The sequence below is a fragment of the Durotheca rogersii genome (genome assembly GCF_024521655.1).
Source record: "Durotheca rogersii strain YMJ 92031201 chromosome Unknown GGS23scaffold_40, whole genome shotgun sequence".
NCBI lineage: Eukaryota > Fungi > Ascomycota > Sordariomycetes > Xylariales > Xylariaceae > Durotheca > Durotheca rogersii.
In genome coordinates this window covers 49810-63546 of record NW_026251271.1, presented here as the reverse complement: position 1 = coordinate 63546, position 13737 = coordinate 49810, and the positions used below count along the sequence as shown (strand labels likewise).

Sequence of the window (13737 nt, the reverse complement as noted above, 5' to 3'; positions counted from 1 at the left end):
AGCAGCAGAGTCCCACAGCAGGTACCAGATACCTCGGTCAGCCCCGAAGATGCGGTAGCGCTAGGGTCGAAAAGCGGGCATCGCGCTACAAGCCACGGAACGGTGTAGGTACATATTGCATGGCAGGTATATCTTCATTATTCCCGCCAACCTCCCCTTCTGGTGAGGCGCCCTGGATATCCCGTGTACCTGATGTACAGGTATGAGATGAGACGAGGTAGCGTAGCCTATGGATGTTGGCTGATACCGCTGAGAAAGCCGACGTGGTGGAGCCGAAACAGCTGGCAGAGGCACAGCGCGTTGTCACCGATTCTCCTTCTATCGAGTCCAACCTCCTCTCTCCCATGGTTCCTCTCCTTTTCCTGGAAGGAGAAGACCTCTAGCTACCCATGGCCTTTCCCATGTCACGTAACCCCTGCAACCCCCCCCGTCGTCATCCCCCCTCCGCGCCCTGCCGCGACAGGAATCTGCCTCGGTGAGGTACTCTAAACGAGTTCCGAACGTGCCGAGCCCCGAAGTCAGCCGACCAAGGAAGCAACAGATGATTGTTCATCCAGACCATCCCAAAATCAAGAGACGGAGTCGATTCGTCTTCCGTAGGCGTCTCCCCCGGATTCCTGGCCTTGTACGGGGGTTGGAGTAGTTTGGAAGGCCTACTAGATATCTACTCCGCGACTGTTGGTGGGTTAACCTGAGGGGAGGGATACTTGTGTTATACTGCAGGTATGAGAGAACGTTCAAGTTGCAAGCAAGAAAAAAATTAAGAGCAGGAGTTAAGTAAAGAGCCTAAATTAAGCGGGAGGTAATAAAATCGGCTCGGGGTCTTCGTAGTTCTACCTCGGACGCCTAGCAGCAACCAATATTACGATATGGGACGGCCGAGGCGGAAAGTCTAGAGAGGTTTGTAAGCTCCCTACAACACATACCCAAAAAAAAAAATAGGGGCCGTATAGAGTTGAATTGGGAGTCGGAAACACGCCCAAACTCAGTCGGATGAAATGGCCGAAACAAGCAATCAGTCATAAATCATCTCGAGTAGCGAGGTCCTTTAAAACCGGCCTCTTCCCAAATCCCCCAGGAGAAGGCGGACACGAAGGCAGTTACACAGACGTGTATGTCTCTCGTAAGACTGAACTCTCTGTCCAGCCTAATTCCCTTTCCTGAGATGTGAGAATATCCTGGTACGGGGGCTATCAGAGCCGGCATTGTCTCGAAGGGGCGGGAGTGGCTAGCGGATGAAGAGCGACATATCTCCTGCCACCAACCTAGTCGTGCTTGGATTATTGGCGCTGGGCCTAAAAGTAATCCGCGTCGAACGTCACACCCGCAAAGCTTACCACGACTGAGAGCCGTCGATTAGACCGGGAACCCACGTATCAGCTAAGTTTTCTAGTAGTAGCAAGGTCGTACTGGCATCTCGACCGGAATGCCTTGAACAATGGCGTCTAGTTGTCGTGCTCTGCAGGGTTGACTTCCAACCCTGGACGCGAAGAGCTTCCACGTCCACGACAGGAAAGTGAGGTCGCTGTTCTCGTCCGCGAGGGGTAACGGCATCGTCATGGGTAGTATGACCCTCCGTGTACGCGTTATGTCTAAGGCAAGCAGCGCTCAATCAGAAGGCTGATATCATCTCCACGTCATGGACTATTCCCATGCCGGATAGCGAGGGCCAGGTCAGGTAAATATGTGAAGCAACGACAACGGCATGTGCTGGTAGTCAAGCAAAAAAAGGCTCAGCAGTTTCGGGCAACGATGCGTGGGGGCCATAGCAGCACGCGGGTGAGTTTCGAGGAAGCAAGGTATTCTTCGTAAAAGCATGGGATGCTGTGCGTTTTTGAACCTCTCTAAGACTATATGCGTGATTCCCGGCAGCCATTAACCGTAGCGATATCGTGACTCCAACGCGATCATCCAGCATACATAATTAACCCGCTAATATACATGCACGATAGTCAATGGCTAAACGCCCTGGCCCTGTGCCTGTCTACCTCCTCATCTGTTGAAGTTTGCTGATTTCGCTATTGAATCGCAGCTTGAAGCCGTTACATAGGGCGAGCATGTGGGGATACTGGTTCTTCATCATCTCGAATGCGTGGGGCACCACCTTCACATCCCACATGTTGATCGGCGATGTTTTGCTAGCCTTGAAGCACAGGTAGAAGTATCCGGCCCGTTTGGGGTTGATGCAGAACAGGTAGATTGAGCGGGTTGGGTTGGCGTCCGAGTACGATGTCAACCATTTTTCTACCTCGAAAATTAGCATTGTCATCATCCCCGCTCCGAGAACACCCTGAGTGCACTTACCAGCATCAGCGACACTTCCCTTCTTGAACTTCTCATGTCCCATAAGCTCGTCAACCTTCTTCGCCATCGCTTTGACGTGCTCCACGATGAGCTCGTCTAGATCCGAGTACGTGTATTTGCCGCCGATTCGAAGCGTCTTCCCGACCGAAAACTCCGTCTCTTTCTGCAGCTCGAGGACGTCGATGTGTTGATAGACGCCGTCGGCGACCTTCCAGGTGACGGTGAGATGGTCATTCCCTTTCGAAGACGGCCGAATGATCACATCTCCCGAGGCCTGAGAGCCGAGATACTCCTCAGCCTGAGTAGAGTTGAACGGTTTAAAGAGAGGGTGTTTGATAACGCGTTGTGTGCGACCCGTGGCCTTGTCCTTCTCTCGCAGGGCATCTTTATCGTCTTCCTCGAGTCTCACGTCCCAGGTTCCGCGGTCATGGTCGCTGTGCTTCTTGTAGGGACGCCGTAATGCGTCCTCGCGTAGGGTGAGCTTTGCAAGGAACTCCTTGCGGTTGAGATCGACAATCTTCGATTGGACGGTTTGGCCCACATGAATAGCGTCGCGAATGGACATATTGCTTCGGCTGACCTCGTGCGCTTCGATGCGACCCTCGATCCCGCAATCCAGCTTAGCGATAGCGAAGTCGTCTTTGACCACCCGGATATTTACTGGGACGATCATGCCTTCTGCGAGAGAATCTTTGGTTTCGCCGGTAAACATGACAAATATCTGGTCAGGGTTCAAGGTGCTGAAGTTCCTACGGAGCTCCTCGTATGGTGCCTGCAGTTCGGCTCTGATGGTCTCCAAAGTCGCGCGCTTTCTTTGGTTGTAATTCTTCTCTAATTGTTCGGCATATTCCTCCAGGATAAGCTCGTTAACTTTTTCTTGTTCGTCCTCCCGGAACAGCTTGCGGACTATGGCACCAGCTCCGTTCTCGTCAGTCTCGGCCTTCACATCTTCTTCGTCTAGCTCCAGAGCATCTGCGGCCATCTTGCGGCCAAGTTCGTAATCTTCGGGATGGACACGAGTGTTGTCCAACGGCTCCGAAGCGGGGTTTGTAGGATCGTACTCGATATAAAGAAAACTGGCGCAATTGTTCCAAACTCGAGGACCAACGACAGGCAATTTGTTGTTGTCTGGATCGCCGACAAGTTCGTCTCTCGAGGTTACCACCCCACCGTTAGTGTTGATGGCTTTGAGGAAACTCGTGGCTTTGCGAGGGCCTAACCCGGCCACGTAAGGAAGTAGGTTGGCCGTGTTGGCGTCGCTGACCGCCTCGTTGATATCGACACCGCAGAGATTCACCATGTCCACCATCGACGTCTCGAGATGTCTCAGCAGTTTTTCCTGCGGTAGAAGATGCTGGCACGGGTTGAATAGCAACGAAGTAACATCTTTACCCAACGCCGCATACTCCTTCATCGGGTTCTGGAGATACCTCGCGAGCGCAACACAATACCTCGTGTTGGCAGACAAGGTCGGGTGGCTGGCCTGCGCTCGCGGACTGTCTTTGTAAAGCCTCGCAACCTCGTCGTTGACGACTACGACCTCGAGGAGCTCGCTGCGGTAGTCATCGGTATCCGGGTCCGGGAATTCGGGGCCAGTGAGGTTCTTCTCATTAACGAGGCCTTCTATATCACGGACCAAGCGGTGAGTATCTGTCGAAAAACCGCTGACGCCTATGACATCTGGCTTTCTGCGCTCGATCAGATCAACAAATGCGTCCCTCTGCTTTTCGTCGCGAGCCAAGTTTCCGAATTTGCCATGCTCGATGACCCGTCCGTCCTCTTCGACCCAGACCCAGAAGATTGGGTCTCGGCTCGGGTCACCCATGCCATTGGAGAGAGCAAGGACACGAGGTGTGGTACCCAACACCATACCTTTCGGCTTGTATGGTGCTTGGTCGAGTCGCTTCGAATACTCTTCCCGACAGAGCTTCAGGAGCTCCTCTTGGCATGCAGTCCGTAACGAATCCTTGACTCCTTTGGCTATCACTCTCTCAAGCTTAGCGAAGGCTAAATCGAGCACCTTAAGGCGCTCTTCATTCCACGCGTCGGCGAGTTCGCTGTAATTATCCGAGGCAAATTCCACGTGCAATAGTCGTCGGAACTCGCGCTCGTTCTGCAGCCGGAGCCTGACCTCGATCAAGCCCTCCTCTTCAGCCCTCATCATTTTCAGAAACAGTTCAGGCCGGCGTGCGAGGTCGTTAATCGTCTGATTGATAAGGTACTTTATCTCGTAATACGGATGAGACTCGTCAATTCTCTTCAGACCTTTCTCCGTTCGATGGCAGCTGACTTCGCCCATCAGATAAAAGTGTCGTCGAACGTGCTTTCGCATCCGTGGGCTCATGAATAGCTCTTCGGCGTACATGTGTCTTGCCTCATACAAGACTTGGTCACCCGTAGGGAAATCACTGTCAGTCAGGCTATCCGCCAAGTCGATCGGTGAGCTTTGCACGTCATCCGATATCACCTTCTTGCCTTCGCGTAGAGCATTCTGTGCTAGCCTGTCGGGAGAGATGCCGTAGGCCTCAACGAACTTGTAAGCGCCGCTCTTGCGAATACGTTCGAAGATGGATGATTTCGCGCCGGGCCGTTTGGTTCCCTTGTTGACACCATTCGTGGCAGCAATTTCCTTCAGCTGGGACGCGTACTGGAAGTTGATATAGTCCTGCAGGTCCTGCAGTTCCTCCATAGTCACAGCCTGGCTTATCAGCTCCGGGACCATGTCGTCGCTCACCTGAGCAGCTTCGCGCAAGTTATCGTAAGTCCTTTCAAGCGTGCTGCGCTTGTCGAACAGTGATCGAAATTTAATGTCCAACTCCAAGATACGCCAAAGGTCATCTTGAGTGAGCAGTTTCTCTGCGTTGACGATATACTCTGGCGCTTCCGGATCGTCGCGGTGCTCCGGGTTGCGGCTCTTGCGGGCATGGATGAGATAGTCCTTACGATGCTGGAAGACGTAAGGCACCTCGAGGTCCTCAAGGACGAAATACTCGAGGACCTTACCAACGGCTTTCTGAAAGGGGCCATGCAAGTCACCGGAGAGTTGCTTCTTCGGCCACATGAGGTCGGCAATCCACTGTGTTTCCTCCTTGAGCTGCTCGCCTTGTATATTCAGATGCTTGAATGGTTTTCGATCGAGTTGGAATCGCTCGGGTTCGTCTTGGTAACGGATGCTGTTATCTTCGTCTGTCAGAAGCTTCTCTGCAAGCTGTGAAGGTTCGAAAACGTCTTTAAGTTCGAGGGTTTGCTCCTCTCGTTGACGCTCCTCCTCCTCTTCCTCTTCATCTAGAGCCCACTGGTAATCTTCGCCATTTCCGAAGATAGCTTCCATGTCCTCCAAGGCATCCTTGTCGAGGCCGGCCGGATCGACGATGCGGCCAATCACCCCTTTGTCTCGCGGGCGCGCGACTTCCATGTCTTCCCTCTGGCGCATGCGTTCATCTTCGTCTTCGGGGAAATCCTCCTCGATGAAGTCGTCGAATTCATCGGCGGCGGCCCGGTGGCTTGGTCGGGCGTAGTGTCGATCATCCACGAGGTCATCATCCTCTTCAGAAAAGATTTCATCAAGGCCGCGTCGCTCGTTTCCGCGGGTGTCATCGTCTCGGTGGCCACGCTTGAGCCTCTTGAACTTGCCCTGTCCAATCCGGTTAGAAACCAAGGCTCGTAGATAGCCCGACAACAGATCATACCTGCGAGGGTTGCTTGCGTTCCCATTCGGGGATGGATTCGCCAATCAAGTCGAGATCCTCCTCGTCCAGCTGTGCTTCTTCCTCGCGTTCCTGGCGGCGCTTGCGCTTCCTTCGCTTGCGACGTTCATCCTCGCCCTCGACTTGGTCCTCGTCTTCATCTTCGTCCTCGTCGACGATGAAACCTTCCCGAATCTGCGAGCTGCGTGGTCAGTGACGGCTAGCGACGATAGGTGATGGCAAGGGAGTAGGGCTCCGTCGTATCGTGGTGCGTCGCGTCGCGGCGTGGCATACCTTTCGGGCTTCTTCCTCATCCTCATCTTCATCATCCTCTTCGCTGGAGTCGTCCATCTCCTGGTTCTTGTTTCTGGATCGCTGCCGGGTTTCGCCCGTCTCTTCATCAAAGGAGTCGTCGTCCTCTTCGTCATCCAACTCAGCCTCGCCGGCGATCAGGTCTCGCATGGAGTTGCTCATCTTGACGGCCCGCCACGTGAGGAGAGGCGAGGCGCGGAGTGAGGCGCGTTGCGACGGTCGCGTACGGGAACAGAACCTGCAGCGGGAGCGGTTGGGAGTTTTGGCGGTCGGGTGATACAGACGTTCAAATGCGGAGCTGGTCGAGTTACTGCAGGTTACAGCTCGCCGATGGAAGAGAAAGTGAGGAAGATGAGAAGAATGAGCCGCGCCGAACAAACACGGAACTCAGAATATAGGTTGGCAAGGAAATTCTACTAAACGTGTAATGCATTACCGAGGCTAGATATGTAAGAATGCAATATAGTCATTTATGAAGTGTGGATATGTGCGGCCGGAACTGGAAAAACAAGTCCCGCTTCTTCAACCGGGAAGACAAGAATGGAATTAGAATACCTTCTTCCATCTCTACCTCTATATGCCTGCGGACGAAGTCACAAGATGACCAGTTGATACATTGCACACGGTACACGATACGCGAAGTATGGGTATTGCCTACCTGCCTCCTCTAGTCCCTGCCCTTGGCGTTCAGCCACATCTTCAATCCGCCCATCTCGTGAGGCGGTGCCTCCGCTAGTACCCACGTTTCAATCCTCATCAGATATGCAAATGGTTACGTGGGGACCGACGTCGTTGTGATCCCGAACATGTCCCATTCCGGACTCATGGCACGAGCTGGCGGAAACAGACTCAAGTCTTACCTGACTTGTAACGAAGGTCGTCTTTATAAAATTCTACCCCCCGCCAAAAAAGAACCCTCTAAAAGTGCCCATCACTGTCTTCACAAGCCGCTTAGTAATCGAGCTGTTTAAGGCGGCAGCGGCGAGAGCTTCGCGGGGGGAAAGGATAGTCTCTTCACTTTCAACTACATCGAAGATTTAGGCGCGGGTCGTCGTTAGATTTATATATCTACGTGTATTCGTAGCCGTATGTATCCCGCGACTACCTTGATCTCTCCTCTCGAAGGTACTCGTCTCCGAAGCAGTGAAATCGTATTCACCTCCCGATAGCTTGACGCGCGAAGTTTAAGATGCTCGAGCCCTGGTAGAATCGATACCCACCTCTAGTTAATGTTTAGCTATTCTAACTACATGGTACGAATATTATCTTAGCAACATAACTGGGTATGGTAGGTATTTTCTAGGCCGACAATCCTTCTCCCCCGTTGGTGCCAAAGGAATTAGTGGTAGTTATTACTCTTCAAGTCAGAGTTAGCACGCTTCGGGCGAGGTGTAGCTCGGAGTCCCGCCCAGTTAGGACTACGCCGTTCATAGCAAGTACGTATAAAGCTATCTCAAGGAAAGCCACCAGATTATACATATTATAAACAATGCCCTACCCGTATGTTCAACGCTTGCTGTAGGCGCAGACCGCTAGATCGGGTGGCCTTGTTGGCGGTCTACTACTAGTAGTGTAGGCGTGCACACGCATATTGATGTAAGTGCGGTGGTATTGACTGACTCGAGGTAACTATGCATGTACGTGTGGTGCACGCCGACCGAAGGAATACGCCCCTTGGGAATGCCATCTATATATATACCAATAAACATAAGAGGTAGTAGGTATATATATATATACCTCTACGTAGGTAGGTAGGTAGGTGGGTAGGTAGGTGAGGTAGCCAGCGCTCACGGGTCGCTCTCTGGATGACGGAAACGGGTTTCCTCGCAACTCGCCACAAATGGACGCGCAGTAATACCTGCCTACATAGGAACTATTGGAATGGTGCATGCATTGCTTGCTCTTGTCCTTGCCCGACCGATACCTATCGGTGAGAGAGGAATAATTAATTAGTGAATGGTAGAGTAGGAAAAGTTTTCACAGCATAGTCCCGATATCATGCCGAGCCAAAAGCAAAAAAAAAAAAAGGGTGTGAATAGCTGCTACATCGCCACATAGGTAGGTAGGTATGGAGATCAGTAGAGGTGTGCATTCTACCGGTGGCCGGGATATAAATGTAGGTACATACATATGCATACCAGACAAACGAAGATTCTCCACGGACCCGTCTTACGGGTTGCCTTAACTGCCTAGGTACATCTGGTATCTACCCGCCAGATTGTATCGTACAGATGTTCCCCAAGAGGCTTCTTAAAAGCGACGAGTCTGAGGACCAATCATGCTAGGTATTCCACATGACACACCAGAATCAAGCTGGAAGGGGAAGAAGACTGGCGACGACAAACCGGTGTGGAGTTGGTAGAGAATAGGCCTAGGGCCCGCGAGGAAGAGGACGCGTGCGTCGGGCGTGTAGGGCTCGCCAGCCCCCTAAACTTTGGCGTGTCAAGTAGATGAAGGGGAACGGGCTACGTCGTAGGCCTTATCGCAGGTAGGCTGGGCTGGGGTGAATAAGGGTTCGCGGATACGATATATTGACATACGAGATGCACCCACACTCGTGTAGTATACCTAGTTACCCCAGAAGTGAGTCTGGGTGTGCGAAACACGGGAGAGGTGAGTGAAAAGGGGGTGGCAGAGGGGGGTCATGGTTTCTATCACGGCATGTTACATGTAACCCACTTAGGCACTTGCCCAAGCAATCGGGTAGTAGAGGTGATGCTGGGTGGAGATGGAAGATGGAGATGGAATGGGGACCTCAGAGCTAGGAGGTTAGAGGTAGGGAGGAGGAAATTCTACATGTAAAGAGACAACTAAGCGAATTCGACCGCTTTCTTACACATGTCACTTGCTTCCCTCTTAGTATATAGGATTGATGCCTATCTACCTAACCTGCCTACATTCCTCCTAGCGACCCAGCGCCTCTTCTATTAGTACATAAGTTACCTAAGGTATGCATGCATGGCCGGGATACAATGAATGTCTCCCCTCAGATACATACAATTACCTGCCTCCGGCGTACGAGTAAGGGTAGCAATTCCATACGGGTGATACACGGCAAACCGACATAGGTTAGGTATTGCGGTTTCGAACATGCAGATACATTCACCGATCGATCGGATATCGAACCTCGTCGGTCTCAGTCCTACCCACATAGGTATACTGCTTGGATATACCTACCTACTCACACGCAATCCTGCATTAGGGACTCTTTCTGGTAACCCCCCTAGGATGAGCATTGAAGCTCCCATCATCACCACCTAAGGTATGCCTCCGATTTGCCAGCCCTGCAGGCAAAGGTACTCTCGGCTATGATTCCTACGAGCAGCACATGTGAAAAGCGAAAGGATGTGTATCGTACATAGGCCGGTGGAATCACCAGAGGTTAGGAGGTTCGGTCCCTGTCACAACCAGCGGCTTGTCGCATGGCTCTTCTGTCACCCACATGGGACGACACCTCTGTGTAGGTAGGTAGGTAGGTAGGTAGGTACATAATTGCTACCTGGCAGCACGTAGGTGCGGACGCACACATCACCACGGATACCTCAGAGGCAGGTACCTCAAGGGTACCCAAAAGCCACCGGACCCAACTTCAACTCGCAAGGCGCCAAATTCTTCCTCAGTTTCGTCACTTCACCTCCGGACCCCATCCCTTCTCCCACCTCAGTAAACGCTTTGAACCAGACCTGGCGATGTGGTTTCAGTCTCGAAAACCGTTACGTAGCATCGTCCGTCTCTCCGTCTCTCCTCCTTCTCACACATCCACCCCTTGGATAGGGAACCATTCCACACGTCTTTTGCCATCCTTACCGCCCGCTCCCCGTCTCAGTTCCCTCTGATAACTGCCACTTTGTCTCCTCTTCTTCACCACCTCGACTCTCCCTCCCCTCCCGTCTCACCAGCAGCTGTGGTGCTTTGCCTTCTGCAGCTGTCTCGATTCCGGTTCTGTGTCTCGTCACCTGCATTGCCCGATTCCCATTGTTGCTCCCAGACCAATCAACCGCCCAGAACCGCGTTGGGGATTCTTGGCCCAGGTTAATTATACATCCTATCAGGAGCCTCGAGGCCTGGGACGACCGAGCACCCGGCCAACCGACCAAGCCGTGTACATCCCGCCCGCCAGAGCTACGAGAGAGCTACGAGGCCTCAAGCAAGCGAGCAAGCAAGCAAGCAGACCCGCGCAGGGCAGCAGCCATTGTATACCCGGGACGCCCTTCGACAGGTAGGTTGGCACAGATGCCTGGTGTCTCCATCCACCACCAACCAACCCGTCAGTCAAATTAAATACCCGATATCGTGGGGATCTGCTGGCCGGCGATTGGGTTGGTAGACCGCTTCTGTCGGTTTGGCGGGTTGCCTACCCTACCCTCTATTCCATGCTGGCGATCATTGATTACATACCTACCGATTCTCTCTATCGTCTGTCCCACTCATCGTCCCAGTTGGTCTGTCTACATTGTAGAGGGCATGGGTGTGCGATGCCTTCCTACATCGCAGGTATTATGTGTCACCCATTCCCACTTGTCACTTGGCTCCATCGTCAACTCGCTCTCAGTCCCTTCGCACCCAGGCCATCATCATTGTCCTGTCACTCGTCTGGTCGTCCACACCGAATTGGCAAATATCAATTTTTGGCGCCTTGATCTCTCCGGCTTTTAATTTTCCCCCCTTCTCCCTTCTTACCGATCAAGTTGATCAACCGCCGTTTCTACCCTTCCACTCGCGAGCTTGGTCCACCTACGCCAGGAGGCACCTCGACTAATTATATACCTACCGTAGATACCGAATACTGTTCCTTGCCTCGAGGAGCCTGGACGGTATTCTTCTCACCAGGTGGTAGGTAAGAATTTCAGGTCCCGGCCCCGGTCCCCCGTCCCACTAGCCCACTATCGTCACCAACAAAGTCCACCAGCCTCAGCGCTAGCACGCACACTTACCAGCACCGAACCTCCTGGCCAGATCCACCGCCGCCGCCAATCAGCAACGCTACGAAAGTACCATCGCCATCGCGGTCACGGGCACGGGCACAGACACCGCTCTTGTCGAGTACTTTCGTTTTGTCCTTCTCCATCTGCACACTGCATCTTCCTGCGCTTCCACAACGCCTGATCTTTTTCATTTACTGACCTCGCATCGTCGGCCCCCTCAGCCCAGCCCTCCCTGTGGCGTATCGCACAGCCGTTACACACCTAGTCGTACGTCGCCCTTCCTGCAACATACGGGGACCGCCATCCTCGTCGGGTCTCAATTCCATTCCCAACATTCGATCTCGCCTGGGTTCGTGAGGGGCAACCCCGGGACGCGCGAGGGCACAACCGCCGCGACCCGTCCGTGTACACTCGTCTAGTCGGGCCAAGTCATCGCACCGCCGCCTGCTTCTGGATATGCACATCGCCTCTCCGACTAGGAGCTGCGCTTGTTTGGAACTGTCTTAACGGTCCTGCATAGTGTCCGATCCCCCCCGTCTCGGAACTCGACCCGCCTCGGATATCCCTCGACCCTCTGCCCATCATGTCCGACTCATTCGCACCGCGCTCGATGAAGCGCAAGAATGTCAAAGGTCTGGCGCTAGCTCCCGCAGCACCCAAGCCCTCTGCGAACAACACCGACCGCCAGCCTGACTGGGGCTTTGGTGGCTCGCGAGCGGACGAGGTGGGCCAGGAAGCCCAACTCGAGATCGGTATCGAGTTCAACCTCGATCTTCGGCAAGAAGATATTGAAATTGTGAAGGAGCTCGGATCCGGAAATGGAGGCACAGTTAGCAAGGTCAAGCACTTGCCTACAGGCACGACGATGGCTCGCAAGGTAATTGATTCTTTTACGTGACAAGATCCCCCCACACTCCGGCTCGGGGATGGGAATTGATCGAGAGTCTAGGTCATCCACGTCGAGGCTAAGAAAGAACTACGGAAACGAATCGTGCGCGAACTCCAGATCATGCACGGTTGCCATTCCGACTACATCGTGACGTTTTACGGAGCCTTCCTGAACGACCACAACGATGTGATAATGTGCATGGAATACATGGATGTCGGGTGAGCACGGCCGAAGCACGCGTGATGGTCGATGCGGAACTGATTAAGCAATCATAGATCACTGGATAGGGTCTCGCGCCTTTTTGGCCCGATTCGCGTCGATGTGCTTGGTAAGATCGCGGAGGCGACGCTCGGCGGTTTGACGTATCTGTATTCCAAATTACACATCATGCACCGAGATATCAAGCCTTCCAACATCCTCGTAAACTCGCGGGGGCACATCAAGCTCTGCGATTTCGGAGTGTCCGGAGAATTGGTTAACTCTATCGCCGATACCTTCGTCGGCACGTCGACGTATATGGCCCCCGAACGAATCCAGGGCGAGAAGTACACGGTCAAGTCGGACGTGTGGAGCTTCGGTCTCAGCATTATGGAGCTGGCCATCGGCAAGTTTCCGTTCGCTGCGAGCGAGCAGCTCTCGGATGGGGATGGAGCACCTGCCGGGATCCTGGACCTCCTTCAGCAGATCGTTCATGAGCCTGCGCCAAAACTGCCCAAGAGCGATGCCTTTCCGTCCATCCTAGAAGATATGGTTCAGAAGTGCTTAGCAAAGGACCCCGACGAGCGCCCGACGCCTCAGGACCTCTGGGTGAGTGAACCGCGTCGAGATTTGCGCTCTTCGCGGACTCGATACTGACGGCATACAGGAACGGGACCCGTTTGTCCAGGCCGCCAAGCGGACGCCCGTAGACTTGAGACAATGGGCCGTGGGGCTGATGGAGAAGGACAATCGCAAGTCACATTTGGTTCCCCAGCTTTCGCCGGCTACCCGAGACCTCCTGCGAACGAACGAGTCTCCTGCGTATCAGAACGATGACGCCGCGTACACGCCCACTTCCGGTGACATCCCGATCGCGGGCGCCATCATTTCGCCGAGAGATCATCAAGGCCACACACAGAATCGATCACCCACGCGCAACGGTGTGGGAAGTTTGGGACGCGCGGCAGGTTCCCACGCTCATCCTGGCCTGGGTCCAAGGTCATCAACATCTTCCTCCATCCCCAAGGTATCGAATGCGGATCTCTCGCAACCTGCAGGCACCGGCGCGGGATCGACATTCACTTTACCCGTAAGGCCTGCCCCTCCTGGCGGACCATTGCCGCCACCCCCTCCGAGAAAAGAAACTCCGGACGAGCTGCGGCGGGAGAATAGGCGGCAGGCCACATTTGGGCCATTGTCAAATGGCGGGTACGGTAACGCCGGCTACCCGTCGAGATAAACGGGCGTCGCCAACCATCCGTAGAACACATCGAATAGCGCGGATACTCAAGCCAGCCTTATCCACCCCGGGGACCAACAATCCTTCCTCGTCAGGTATGACGAGCATGACCCCCAACACCCTCGGTGCTCGGTACATCGTCATCTCGGCTCGCCGGGACTCCTTCCCCGCCCTACGTAGTTG

The 13737-nt window shown here is 53.7% G+C and overlaps 2 protein-coding genes across 2 annotated transcripts; one reads left to right on the top strand and one right to left on the bottom strand.

Moving 5' to 3' along the window:
- Nucleotides 1–1802: 1802 nt before the first annotated feature.
- Nucleotides 1803–6885, bottom strand: GGS23DRAFT_588040 (transcription elongation factor Spt6). The gene is made up of 4 exons (XM_051517526.1): nt 6285–6885; nt 5994–6185; nt 2305–5938; nt 1803–2244 (listed from the first exon to the last, which is right to left on the bottom strand). The coding sequence occupies exons 1-4, from the start codon at nt 6462–6464 to the stop codon at nt 1985–1987; spliced, it is 4266 nt and encodes a 1421-aa protein (XP_051367607.1). The 5' UTR covers nt 6465–6885; the 3' UTR covers nt 1803–1984.
- Nucleotides 6886–11810: 4925 nt separating this feature from the next.
- Nucleotides 11811–13554, top strand: GGS23DRAFT_607887 (kinase-like protein; the record flags this gene model as incomplete). The annotated part of the gene is made up of 4 exons (XM_051520117.1): nt 11811–12104; nt 12177–12334; nt 12392–12923; nt 12982–13554. 4 exons carry the CDS (start codon nt 11811–11813, stop codon nt 13552–13554), a joined length of 1557 nt encoding a protein of 518 aa, XP_051367606.1.
- Nucleotides 13555–13737: the final 183 nt, after the last annotated feature.